The 13,445-nt window shown below is 45.1% G+C and overlaps 6 protein-coding genes across 6 annotated transcripts; 4 read left to right on the top strand and 2 right to left on the bottom strand.

The window, feature by feature from the left end:
- Nucleotides 1-138: 138 nt before the first annotated feature.
- KUCA_T00002983001 (uncharacterized protein) lies at nt 139-2,274 on the bottom strand (the record flags this gene model as incomplete). The annotated part of the gene is made up of 1 exon (XM_022603281.1): nt 139-2,274. One exon carries the CDS (start codon nt 2,272-2,274, stop codon nt 139-141), a length of 2,136 nt encoding a protein of 711 aa, XP_022459002.1.
- A 239-nt stretch (nt 2,275-2,513) lies between these two features.
- KUCA_T00002984001 (uncharacterized protein) lies at nt 2,514-3,864 on the bottom strand (the record flags this gene model as incomplete). Its single annotated transcript, XM_022603282.1, has 2 exons — nt 2,514-3,724; nt 3,786-3,864. The coding sequence occupies 2 exons, from the start codon at nt 3,862-3,864 to the stop codon at nt 2,514-2,516; spliced, it is 1,290 nt and encodes a 429-aa protein (XP_022459003.1).
- Nucleotides 3,865-6,881: 3,017 nt separating this feature from the next.
- On the top strand, nt 6,882-7,070 carry KUCA_T00002985001 (uncharacterized protein; the record flags this gene model as incomplete). Its single annotated transcript, XM_022603283.1, has 1 exon — nt 6,882-7,070. One exon carries the CDS (start codon nt 6,882-6,884, stop codon nt 7,068-7,070), a length of 189 nt encoding a protein of 62 aa, XP_022459004.1.
- Nucleotides 7,071-8,197: 1,127 nt separating this feature from the next.
- On the top strand, nt 8,198-10,663 carry KUCA_T00002986001 (uncharacterized protein; the record flags this gene model as incomplete). The annotated part of the gene is made up of 1 exon (XM_022603284.1): nt 8,198-10,663. One exon carries the CDS (start codon nt 8,198-8,200, stop codon nt 10,661-10,663), a length of 2,466 nt encoding a protein of 821 aa, XP_022459005.1.
- A 305-nt stretch (nt 10,664-10,968) lies between these two features.
- On the top strand, nt 10,969-12,293 carry KUCA_T00002987001 (uncharacterized protein; the record flags this gene model as incomplete). The annotated part of the gene is made up of 2 exons (XM_022603286.1): nt 10,969-11,045; nt 11,114-12,293. 2 exons carry the CDS (start codon nt 10,969-10,971, stop codon nt 12,291-12,293), a joined length of 1,257 nt encoding a protein of 418 aa, XP_022459006.1.
- A 476-nt stretch (nt 12,294-12,769) lies between these two features.
- KUCA_T00002988001 (uncharacterized protein) lies at nt 12,770-13,072 on the top strand (the record flags this gene model as incomplete). The annotated part of the gene is made up of 2 exons (XM_022603287.1): nt 12,770-12,860; nt 12,921-13,072. 2 exons carry the CDS (start codon nt 12,770-12,772, stop codon nt 13,070-13,072), a joined length of 243 nt encoding a protein of 80 aa, XP_022459007.1.
- Between the last annotated feature and the right edge of the window lie 373 nt (nt 13,073-13,445).

Below are 13,445 nucleotides of genomic sequence, written 5' to 3' on the forward strand. Positions count from 1 at the left end.
GAATTATTCTAAATGGTAATTGTTCTTTAAAGAGGATGTAAATATTCTGAGGTAGGTGTCTTTTTTGCGACGGTGCGATTGAAGATTTGGTGTCCATTTACCAAAAACACGCCGCACAAAGTCATTCTTCGACCATTTTCAGGCGATTTCGGAATCAGATTCACCCTTATATTCCGGAAAAACTCCGGTGAAAAAAGCTTCGAAGCTTTCGAATTGCGATAGATCTGGAACCTCGTTCCCTATAATCTGGAAAGGGGTATTGGGGGTCAGGCCAGAAGAGATGCCGTGATTAATGGAGTCCGGCAAGCTCGTTCTGTCGGGGATCTGGAGAGGAGAGAGCTTTGAGTCGTTTAACTCTCTCGAATAAAAATTGAAATCAATACTTGCTGGTGTCGTAGTGGTGTCTTCAACATTTGCGGTAGTTCTAGAGGTAGCCGAGGCTTCCCGAACATAGGGTTCGTCATTTGCAGATGTGATCTCCTTTGGATTGGCTCTTTCCACCAAACTCATGACAATTTTTCCAACGGTGTCTGTGGCATCATTCATCTTCTCGCCAATCTGATTTAGGTGCCAGTATACCTTGGAAATCAAACTCAAGGCAGTATTCTTTTGGTCGGCATCCATCGTGGATAGACTGTCGCACAGTGTGACACATGCGTACACGATCTGTGCCAATGAGAACGAAGGAGATCCTCTCACCAGCTTCGGTTTCAGATTCAAAAATAACTCCAGAATCTTGAACGCATGATGAACAAGGGCAGTATGGCCAATGTCGGTTGTAATGATAGGTGCAGAGGCTGACTTCGAGGAGCGATCCTGCGTCGTCTTGGTGAGGTTCTTCAATAGAAGGATGTAGCAAAAGTGGTACGCAAAAGTCAAGAGTCCTGCCACATCTCTTTTAATCAAATGGCGCCAATTTTCTTCCCACTCTTGCAGTTCATCGAACGCAGTGGTAGAACGGTTTTTTGAGCTTGGCGACGTGATCAGTCGCACAGTCATGAGATACAGCTCTATCTCACTCACCTTGATTGCATCTCCAAACGTGGCATTCGGAAACTTCAAAGCCAAGCTATGCACATCGAAGTACTCTTTGGTGATCATCACAGGTTGGCCGGTTCCCAGAGAGTTCTGGAGGTGACAACTGCACAGCGAGTTAAAGATACGCAAATGGTACAAGTCCAATGCCTCAAACCTATGTAATGTGTTGACTTTCGTGGATATGCCGCGAATATCAAGTGAAAGCATCAGATGTTTTATGCCTATTCCCGAAATCAGCCAGTTATCCGTCTGAGTCTGTTTAGGTTTCCTGGCGATGTTGTACAATGAGAGGTAGAGTAAAGCCTCAATATCATGATCTGTCAACGGGTCCGTCACAACAACGACACCCAAAAGTTTCATGGTCAACCAATATAATTGCTCCTGTTCTTTGACATACATGTAGTTTTCATCGAAACACATAGCCAAAATCACAAACACGCATGTAATGAATGGATGTTCCAAAACATACCGTCTATCGATCTCTTTGATTCCTCCCGGTATGATCCAAAAATGAGAAATCTCAAGAAACGACTTCGCCAGCTGAATGCAGATCTCCTCGTTAGAAAAGTAGAACTGGATGAACTCATCGCACGCCTTCTTCAAAGGATCGCTGCGATCGGCGCGGTTGAACAGTTGAGAGTCGATTCTTTTTATTACGTTCAAAGGCGCAGAGCTGATCTGGCTATTGGAATAGCTGGTATTTCCAAGAATGCTACCGCTTTTCTCATCAACATCGTTACTTTGGCCATTTTCTTCTGATTGGGTCTGGCGAATGGTCTGCACCACAGAATCAAGCTTATCTTCAAACTTCTTGAATGTGTTCTCCACAGATTGCATCCAAGACTCAATTCCCGTCACGGAGTCCGAGTTAGTTTCACGTGCTATGTCTTCTTCGTCAACTAGTTCCTTAAGGGAGCAATCAATCAACAATCTGCGACACCTCTCACACTTCCCCAGTTTTGGGATGAACTCGCACTTGGTCTTGAGTTTCCTACACGCAGAGCATGAAGACCACACTCTTTTCTTCATTTTGCGTTGTTTCTTTGAAGAAGGTGCTAACAATTCCGATCTTTGGTCGCCGCTGCTGTATCCGTTGGAGTCTTCTTTTGTAAAGTCTTCTTGTCTCTTATTCTTGGACGCTTCAGCTCGAGCGGAACTCGCTGCGGTGGAGCTAAAGCTGGTGGTATCCAGTAAACCATTCAACAAATATCGCTGTTCTTGTTTTGCGGGTACCATGTGCTGACCTTCAAAGCAACCAAAGATTGACTAATTGGTGTTTCTATCTCCAGATTCGGAAGAACAGTGTCTGCTTGAAATGGAGCCTCAGACATCTCATTTGGGTGCTCATCGCTAAGTATATGTGCATTACTCATAATTTCGCCGCATTTATATGCACATCACAGGCTACATATGAACTACATGCAAGTGATAAGAGTATGGCTAGAACGTGTAAATGTGTTTTTCTCGCTTTGGTGTTAGAAGTTCCTAAGAAGACATGCTGTAATTGCAAGGGCCACCAACTCTAGACTTAGTCCCGAAAGCGAGCTGGAAGCCACATTCATCTCTCTGCCTCTGACAGACTTCGAGTTGTTAGTTCTGGTCAGAACGCCGTCTTTGTCGCTGACCAAAGTGGTCTGTGCTTCTCCCTGTCCTGAACTACATTCAATCTTTCCCCCTCTAACTACCTGTCCAACCCCATTGCTGATCCACTGGGAACAGTCAAAGTCGCTGGCTGTTTCCAACGAAGCGCTTCCCTTGACGACCTTGAGTTTGTCAAGGTTAGTCTCGACAAAGTTGCCCGAGAATTTGATGGCACCCCCGATAGACGAAAGGCTTGGGAAAAAGTTCAGTCTAGTGATCTGTGGGTTGTCTTCGATCATGAGTCCACCTGCAACGTCCGTCATGGATGGGAACTCGACCTCTTTCAGGTTAACGTTCTCGATGATACTCAGAGTTCCTCCTGTATTCTTCAACTTGGGCAGTTTCAAAGAGGTGAAAGTGTTTTCAATAAACTCAGCGGAAGACTCCACCACTTGGAGGTTGCCCAGGTCAATGGTTCCGATATCACGCATAGTAACGTTGTTGGCCCATGCCAGGGAAGACAACGACACTTTTGTATCCTTTGAGTTTGCAGAGATCAAAAGCTGCTCTGTAATCTCTTTTACCGGAGATGTGATTTTCTCCATGAAACGGTTGTTGTTCAGGTTAAGAATCCTGAGCTTGTCAATAACAAATCCGGTCAACTCAACCAGAGACGTATCAGAGATTACCAGCGAAGATAGTCTTTTCATCTTCGTTGGAAAGTTCAATTCACTCAACAAGGGCAGGACTTTGAGCTCAATGTTGTCAACTGAGTCTAACTTTGGCAAACTGATGGACTTCAACGACGTTAGTCTGCTGAAATAGATTGACCCATCCACATTTGCAAGATTATCACCTCTAATTGACATCAATTGGCTGGAATTCTCAACCCAGATGGACCCTGTAATAGCCTTTATGGCTCCAAAGTCTACAAAATTGTCCTGATAATTCTTGAGAAACAAAGAGCCGCCGACAGTGGCACAGTCTGCAACCGCCCACAAGTCACCAGCATCCTTCAAAGTGTAATCCTTGTAGCATCTGGCGTCTATCTCAGCCTCAGGCGATTGATACTGTTCTGATTCTTCTGAATCATCCTTTTGGAGATCTATGGTTGATAGTTAGTTAGTCCGAAAGTTTTGAATCCCAAGATTTTGGTCGAACCGTACCGTTAGAGTAAGGGAGTGCGAGAACACTCGAAACCAGAATGAAAGAAGTGAAAAGTCTTTTCAATGAAGTGTTTTGCATAGTTGCTGCTGGTGTTGGTTTATTTGAGTGATACCTGTGTGGTTTCTCGTTCGGTCAGGAGACGGAGCGGATAATCAGAAGGTTGGGCGCTTATAGGTGTTTTCCAGGACTACTTTTTTTTGGTGCGGCTCACTATCTTTTTTTAAGTTATGGGCTCTCTTGGAAAACTCATCAATAAGAAATACTGTCTTTCAAAAAAGAATTTTGGAATTTGGTGATCTCTCAAAGCATCTTGAAATTCTCAAAAAATTGGGAAATATACAAATTTGTCAAATTCTGTTCGTTTTGCAGTCAATACACTCATGCTGAGTCAATAATCTTTGGCCTCAGACAACAAAACGACCCCCAAATGTGTATTTCAGTGTGACTTATTCTCTTTACCATCAGCCACTAGTGCCTATGTATGGAAGGCGTTCCCATTCAGGCCCGAGCACTCATGTATGTTTTCTAATATGACTTAGCTTCCAGAGAGGTCGGGCCATAAAGATGCAAGGAACTCGTTCTGTTTCTGCAAGAAGCCCTAGAGTAGACTTATAGAGAACCACTGGTGTGGTTTCAGACAACCTTCGCAAAATATATGTTCCTCGCTGCTCTGGTGAACCTTACCTTCGTCTTACTCCTCTCCAGATTGTCTCCAGATTGTGCAGTAATCTCCATTCCCACAAATATTTACTCTACTGTTTTGAAAACAATTTCTATATATTTGCCATTTGGCCCATCTATCAGCTATTTCATTGATATATCCGAAAATGGCCAACATGGATATCCGGAGCTTGATAATTGCAGAGAAAACCTCATACGTGCCAAAACAGCATCGAACCCAATATAAAGATCATAGGATTTTACGATATCAGAACTTGCCCGTGTAGCGTAATGGTTAACGCGTTTGACTTCTAATCAAAAGATTCTGGGTTCGACTCCCAGCATGGGTGCGCTTCTATTTTTTTTGTTCCTTAATATCACAGGATCTCAAGCTTCACTATTGGTCAATCGAGCTAAGCATAATTTCAAGTATTGCTTATTAACTCAATCGTATCTGCGATAAGTTTTGGTCTAGTTTTAGCCAAATACCTCTTTGGGAAACAGGTCCTTCTGGCTAGGAGTGGGGTGCTAATCACGCCCAAAAAAAAAGCGCGGTTTACTGTTCCATTATAATTTTTCAATGATTTTTCAGGGGTGGGAATCATGAAAGGTTCCGGCTCCAGTTTTGGCGCGCTAGCATGCTAGACTCACCATCCCACGGAGTCATGACCGACCATCTTCAAGAACCAGTGGGGCAGTCGGTGGCCCCGAACAAAATGTAACAACGATAACAGGCCCAAGCCGTACAATCAGAGTTATTTACTTATTTCCCCAAACGGATATGTGATTGATTTGGTGCGCTCAAAGCCCCAAAGCGAGAGGGTCTTCTTGCATAGGGCCCTCCCAAGAGTGTAATTTACCGAATTAGGAAATCTCCAAACACGTGGAATTTGTCCTAGATGGACTTCAGGAGAACGCGTTTACTTGCAAATACCTGTCGAAACGGAACCTTAGATAACGCTAGAAAGTCCGTAATTCGTACTCGGAAATCGTGCTTTAAGTTGTTAGAGTCAAAAGCTTAAGACCCAAGAGCCTGAGATTATTGATTTAGTGTGGTAAAAGCATACAACCTCAAAAGTAATGGTCAAGTGTGAGGCTTGCTCCACATACGAACTCACACAGACTGCCACAACTTTAATATCGCCGCATGAAGGTTGAGGACCAGCCGACCTAATTACCGATCAAAGAACTGCAGATTTGATTGCCGTTAATCCGCAAACGGAAGAGGAATGTTTTCTCCAGTCCACCCCATCCGAAGAAGGTGAAAAAAAGATTTATGGTAGAATTCCCGGTTTGCCGAGTATTTAGAGCTTACATTCAAAGAGCAACATTAATTAAGAATAGAGTTTAGATTTAATATACGGCGTTAGCAATCATAACATGAAATACATGCAAATTGTGGCCTTTAAAAAATTTACCGATTTCTTTTATATTTTCCAGAATTTTCACCGCAATCTTTTTGACAGCGCCTCGGCAGAGGGAGTAAAATTTCATCGTGGCTCAGATGGGGATAAAGGTAGATTGCGGCAAAGCAGGTCGAGCAAAAGCCGAGACTTCTAAAAGCAGGCATTAACGGCAGACCATAAGGTGAACCGGGACAGTAAAATTATAGGGTCTAGGACCATTAGACTGGGTTCTGGTGAAACAGCAATGCAAGCAAGGTGAATGCCACGATAAAGCAGGAGTTCCAAAACCGGATTGCTTAATTGACGGGGTCCCGCGATGGGCTTAGAAATTTAAAGTAGGCGGAGAGGTAGGATAGGAGTGGCAGAATAAATGTAGTCTCAAAGTGAGGAATGGCGGGAGAGAGCAAGCAAACCATGGTATACCAGGGCCCATTCAGACATGCTTAACACAATTTGCCATAACAAATATCTACACAGTAAGTAGCATATCACTTCACTGGCATGTCTCGTTATCGTACTTTGAGTATCAATCTGCGTGCACCACCCAGAGATCGCTGGCTATTTTTAGAACGCCCCCAGAGGGTTCTCGTAATAGGCGCCGAGACCGTTCACGGGTATATGTTCGCAGTGTACAAAAAACTAAAATCTACCAGAGGGCGACACCAACGGCAAGAATTAGCTGACAGCCCCTTGTGCTTACGAAGATTTTGGTTTAGCGTCTTCACATTGAAAGGAGTTTCCCCCCGAACAAACGGGATGAGTAGGATGAGAAACACGCGCCGTCAGGAGGGCGGGCCCCCTTCTGACGCGCGCTTGAACAGTCTTTGAAAATTTTTTCAGTGCGCACACACCCCACCCCCTGTTCTTGCAGATGAGTCTTTGTGGCAGTGCGTTTTCGGCAGGAAATGTATATAAGGAAGGGCTGCCGCCCCTTTGAGCCTTTTTCCTGGTGTCTTTTTTTCCCTCTTCTTTCTCTTCTATATTATAGACTTATCATCTAAAGTTCTCTCGCTTATATCCATTACTACAATGCAATTCAGAAACGTTATCGTCGCCCTTGCCGCCGTTGCCACCGTTCAGGCCGCTAACGCCTCCAACGCCTCCAACGCTTCCAACTCTTCATCGAGCTCTGTGTCTACTGGTGCCGCCGCCTCCTCTGCTATGGGTGCTGGTGTTCTTGGTGCCGCTGTTGCCGCCGGTGTTGCTTTGTTGTTCTAAGCAACTAAAATGTTTTTATTGGAGAGCAGCAGGTTTCAGCCTTTTCGAAAAATGTACCCTTTTTTCAACTGTTTTTTAGAGAAGAAAACAACCTCTCTCTCCTCCGGGTTCAGGGGATTGTATCAATAATAATCATATCGTTATACATCTAAACAACCAGTGTAGAGTAAAAGTTTTTGCCGTTTTTCTAGTATCCTGTTCTGCTATAGCTTGTTCTGTCGGGACAATCTGGATTGTGGCGGAGCTTGTGGCGGGTCGGCGTCCTGCAAAATTTCAACCGTCGAATTCCGTAGAATTGTTCTGGCCACTTCCTTCTCCCGGCTTGGGCGGAATATGGAGACTTCATTTTACCTTATGTTCCGAAAGGATATAATTTCCAAATACTTGAGCTTTTCCCCTGTTGTAATTTCCCTGATATTGTAAGTCTACTTCGCTTTTTCTTTGCCCTGCCTCGCCGAGAACTAGTATCTCGGATTTCGATTTTTTGGTCAAACGGCCAATTGCTTTTGAATGGTTGCTAATTAGTCCCGATTGGGACACGTTTTACCCACAAATGGAGCCCCTGAAACGCTGCACCCAAATTCATGTCCCTGTCAATCCCTGCGCAACTATACGCGATTACGCGATTACGCGATTACGCTTGTGGATTTTGGGGCCCCTTTTGGTCCTATTAGCCGAGAGGTGCAATTTTGGAGTTACATACTGAAATGGTTGAAGAAATCGCAAGCTTAATAGACTTCATAGTAGACGTCATGATGACTGATTCAGGTACCTGAAATGAAACTGGAGTCACGGCGTTTGATTTCTACAGCAGCATTGGTACTAGTCTGCCGATCCTTGCAGTATCGTTGTACCTTCCAGTTGTATAGTAACTGACCCTTTGGACTACACGTGACTCGAAAAAGGCCAACAAGTCTACTGGACCAAGACGTCTTAAAGAAGTTTCGGGTAGGGTCGATTAATCTCTTATTGGTTAATACACGACAATATGTTTCTGTAGGCGCACACCACTGTTTTGGTATTGTCTTGTCTTGTCTTGTCTTGTTCTCGTGTTCTCTCTGACCAAAAGCCTGTCTTCGCGTCAATTTTTCTCCTTTTAAAGCAATAAAAGCCAGATCTTTGTGTCAATGGCACCAGTGTTTCCGCTGGCTTTGCCCTTGGGCTCGCAGTTGACCACTGAACGCTATGCTGTGTCTCTCCTTTCAGTCGAGGTGGGGTCTAACGACGAGTTCGTTTCTATCATACTTGATGATTCTGGTGAGAAATTCATGGCCCAAAGGCGAAAAGGGACTTCAGTTGACGAAAACTATCACCCGATGTACACTGATAACACTTTGAAATCGTTGGCAGCAATGCAGCCATTGCTAATTTGCTTTGATCAAACATCACCTACAAGAATTACAGTGACATTCCGGTCAGACTATACCAAAACAGGGACAAGGGGAGTTGCCATGGGCGATTTGGTGTTTCAAAAAACGAATTCAGCAGGTCTGACAGCAAAGGAGCCTGCTATTCTCATAGAATCGCAGACTTATTATGCATTTAAAAGCACGCACACACTGACCCCGGAGGATTCGGGTACCTTGTATTTTGAGTTGGTGGAGCTAGCTACGACAAATAGAGTGCTGCACCAGTTTGCGGTTCAAGTGCGACTGGTATCAATCAATCAACGATCCGCAGTCAAATCAGAGATACCTCAACCACAGCCTCAGTCTCAGTCAAAGGGGAATCCGTTTCCGGTCTCATTAGTGGATGGCCCAGCTTTCAGATCTACGCTGGCTGAGTACGAGGAGAGAATTCCAGCTTTGATATCTATTTGCAAGGTTTTGAGCGAGGATTTGACTTCCTTGGAAAGTTCCATGGCTCAGACATCCAAGCAGAGGACTCGATTGAGGGCATCTCTCCAACAATTGGTAAATTCGCTTCCGCCAGATTCTTCGACACGGTCTTCTGTTAGCATAAGGCTTCGTTCGGCGTGTTCTAATATTGACGAGAGCTATGCTGAGCTTCGTGGTGTTTTGGCACAGACAGTATACCCACTACTCAAGAACCATGGCTCAGGGGCTGGTTTGGAAACTTTGGCTACCCGAAAACGCACATTCGAGGATGAGAGCTCAAAGTATTACGCTTGGCTAAGTAAGTACCTCGGCTCAGGCAAGACGAAGGACGAAAAGTTTCTGTCGAAACGGAAAAGCTTCGAGCTGAGCAAGATCGATTACATTACATTCTTGTCGGAGTTTGGCATAGACAAAAGCCTGAATAGGGAACAATCACAAAGAAGATTACGGGCAAGGGCTAGAATTGAGCAGGCCTCGACTCCAGAAGGGTTGAAGAAGGCCTTAGCCGCTGTCTCCGTGGACCCTGATAGTGGTGCGGTCTCCAAGCAAAGATCAGGGATCCTGTTCACTCAAAACGGCCAGGGCAAAATTGGCTGGCACAAACAATGGGTCGTCCTGGCGGATGGAAGGCTTTCTGAGTACATGGACTGGAGAAAAGGTGAATCAATAAGAAACAAGCCCATTGATATATCGCTTGCAAGCATCAAGCCCGTGGATGGGGACAAGCGCAAATTCTGTTTTAGAATTATCACATCCGATGGAGTGGAGCACGTTTTTCAAACCATCGATGAGGATGACAGGGAGGGTTGGATAACAGCACTTTACGACGCAGGCCAACAGATCCGCTTTGGCAGTAACAGTTCGCATTCGTCTCTAGCCGAAGACAAAGGATCCCACAAGAGCAAACAGGATTTGGCTCTCAACAGATCGAGGCGCATATCCTCTGTTTCTCTGACAAATCTTGCTGCAGTCCATGGTGCAGATGCATCGAACGCAATTTGTGCTGAGTGTTCCTCAACAGATTCCGTTGAGTGGATTTCGATCAATCTGCTAACAGTATTCTGCGTGAAATGTTCCTCGGTACACCGATCTCTCGGGACCACCATAACCAAAGTGAAGTCTTTGAAGCTGGACAACTTCCCGCCTGAGGCGCTGCACATGTTATGCAAAGTGTCGAATTTCAAGTCACGTCAAATCTGGGAGGCAAGACTCTCACCCGCAAAAAAGCCGCGAGTGGGTGTTTCAGACCAGGAACGGACCCGCTTTATCGTTGACAAGTACTCGGCAAAGAAATATGTCTCGCCACTGTCTACTACAGAAGCTGTGGACTTGCTTATCCACGGAGTAAGGCGCGGGAATCATTATGAGATTATCGAGGCTCTTGCGGCCGGTGCTGACCCAAATGCAAGCGTCATGATGAAAGGGGCGACAGTTCCCTTAATTGCGTACGCACTACATCACCCAAACACAGACAAATGCGGAGCGGTTGTTTACGATACAGCAGAACTGCTGTTTCTGAACGGGGCTCTTCCAGGTGCGAAAATCACACAAACGTATGGACTGGAACCAGACGCCGTGCAGTTTTGGCAAGCCAGAATCAACAGACTAAATCCTCAGCATGAGCATGCAAAACAATTACCACAAGTCCCAAAGGCCGTACAGGGTGGCCAATCACTCAAGCCACCTAGCAGTGTACGAATTCCGGCAAGCACGAGCAGTAAGTTTTCTTTGTTGAAGAAGAAGACGAAGAACTGAGAGAGGAGAAAAAAGGCGAGTCAGAAGCCGAAAAATTGACGATTCTATAGAATTGATGACTGCTGTAATTATATAATTCTTTGAAATCTCCATAGATTTCTTGCATATATCCACCGGGCCTCTTGTAGACTTCCTCTAACTGTCTTCCTTTCATTCAACTTACCCTACCAGATATATGCAGGCTGCATGCATTTTCAGAGCCGCACGCGCCGAGTCCTCGAGCGCTTAGTACCAAGCATTCATTCCCGTTCCTCACTCACAAGGGCGACTGATCCTCAAAAAAAAAAACCCACAATAGACCCAACATGAATGATAATCCTTTTGATCATTATGCGGTAGGGTTCCGCGTAGGAAAAGGCAATTTCGGTGACGTGTACAAGGCGTAAGGGCTTACCGTTAAACGCTGTGAAAGGCAGAAATGACACCACGAATACTAACATCCCATTATAGAAACAGCAGGACCACCAACGAGCTGGTAGCCATTAAGGTGGTTGATATGGAGGACTCCAATGACCAAATCGACGTCATTCGTCAGGAGATCCAGTTTTTGTCAGAGTTGCGATCAGACTACACCACGGCATACCGCGAAACTTTTGTGGTTGGAACTTGTTTGTGGCTTGTGATGGAGTTTTGCGGCGGAGGATCATGTGCAGATTTACTAAAGTGTCACAAGAGACTAAGCGAAGACGCTGCGGCATTCATCATCCGGGATACACTTCGGGGATTGGACTACCTTCATTCTAACGGAATCATACACAGAGATATCAAAGCGGCTAATTTACTTCTAACCGACAATGGGAACGTCAAAGTTGCAGATTTCGGAGTTAGTGGCCAGCTCGGGCTCAATGCAGATTCCAGAAGAACGTTTGTGGGGACTCCTTTTTGGATGGCGCCAGAGATCATACTACAACACAGCGAAGACAGTGGTTATACCGATAAGGTTGATATTTGGTCCGTGGGAATCACCACTATCGAGCTAGTTCAAGGGAAACCTCCATACTCAGACGAGGACCCAATGAAGGCTCTGGTGCAGATTCCCAATCGGGCACCTCCAGTTCTCACTGGACCCGGACATGGACATTCTATTTCGACATTTATCAAGGCATGCCTTGTGAAAAACCCGAAAAAAAGACCTTCAGCTTCTGAAATGCTACAGAAGTATCGATTTGTCAAAAATACTAGACGCCAATCGCCACTTCCAGCTCTGATAGCTTCCAAACAGCAATGGATGAATGAATCCCGAGCCGCACATAAAATGCGAAGACCATTACCTGTACCGCTCGGCACTGCCGTTATCGGTGAAAACGTCCAGTGGGACTTTTCAGAATGCGATCAGAACCCGAAATCAGGAATCTCACCATTGTCCACGGACGATACTGATCTCAGACCGGAGTCAACAAATACTCCCCACACATCACCTTTGGAGTCGCCCAAGGTCGACTTCTACGAGGACGTGATGCGGTTTGCCCTTGACAGGGTCAACAGAAGAGCCAAAAACCGCAATGGCAAGGATTTTTGCACGTATTTGGCAAACAAGCTCGGCACGTTCGAGAGAGAACAGGCTGGTTTGTGTGAGGCCATAGCACAGGAGATCTATCGGAGACTGAGGTCCATTGGATATCAGTTCTAGACTGTAGAAGGACGGACCGAGTTAATTAAACAAAGAAGATCATTTATCTTCTTTTTAATGGTGTTCATTATTTTGCTATCTTTTGAAATTCGAAATTTCTATATTTTCGATAAGAAAATGCAGTATTCTGTTGACCCACAAAAGTCTGTGTGCTTAATAAAGGTCAGGCTTCAAGAAATAAGCCTTTAGGTATAAGTTAACAACAATCTAAGAATTCTTGATATTCGCTACAATTTTCAGGTGTTTCATCTTTTCCAAATTCTAAGTGATTTTGTTACTATTTTTCAGCCATTCTTGATTATCTTTCAGATTCACCTGACCTGCAGAAGCCCGGGGAACCGAGCCATCGCACCATATTGGGTTGCTGCATGAATCTGCCTATATAAGGCCTGTTCTGCGCACATTGACATCCCCTTACTTTCTCGTCTAGTAACTCTGTCTACAGATCAATAAGCTTCAAGCTTTTTTCTACGATTATGCACGCAAGAGATTGGTTGTTGGCTTTCATTGGTATCTTTTTGCCACCAGTGCCGGTGTTCATCAAAAGAGGTTTTTTTTCAGCGGACTGTAAGTTGAATCTCTGGTTTGCGCCTCCCTTCTCGCATCCTTACTAACCCTATATTCCAGTCTGGATCAACATCGCTCTGTTGTTCCTGGGATTCCTCCCTGCGCTTGTTCATGCCTGGTATATCATCTCTGTTTACCCTCATGAAAGCAGATCTTCCTACACAGGGGTGACTCTCCCAGGCAGAGACAGCAATAATTACGGTTCCATCTGAGCAGACCCCAAGTTCCGAAATTTTGCGCTGACGCCATTCGCAACAGGCCTTGAGTCTTGATCGCTTTCTTAGTTTTCTTTGATACCATTTTGACGTTATTTTACGAAGTTCGGACCGTAGTGCGTACGCCTCCTTGGTCTGTGTAGATCTGTTAGAGCTAACAAAACTCTTTGTCCTCTTCCAACTAGGCTCAAAAACCAATCAATTCCCTTGCTAAGCATCTCGTCTGTGTCTCAGCGAAATTATCTACCGGTTTATCTATATCTACCCCGATTTACGCGTCTCCATATGAATCATACCTGTCATGGCGTGCACCGCCAACCGCCGATATTTCGGCCATTCAGGCGGTTAACTGCCCATCGCCGCAGTCCAC

Source organism: Kuraishia capsulata, genomic scaffold, assembly GCF_000576695.1.
Source record: "Kuraishia capsulata CBS 1993 genomic scaffold, Kuraishia_capsulata_scaffold_3, whole genome shotgun sequence".
NCBI lineage: Eukaryota > Fungi > Ascomycota > Pichiomycetes > Pichiales > Pichiaceae > Kuraishia > Kuraishia capsulata.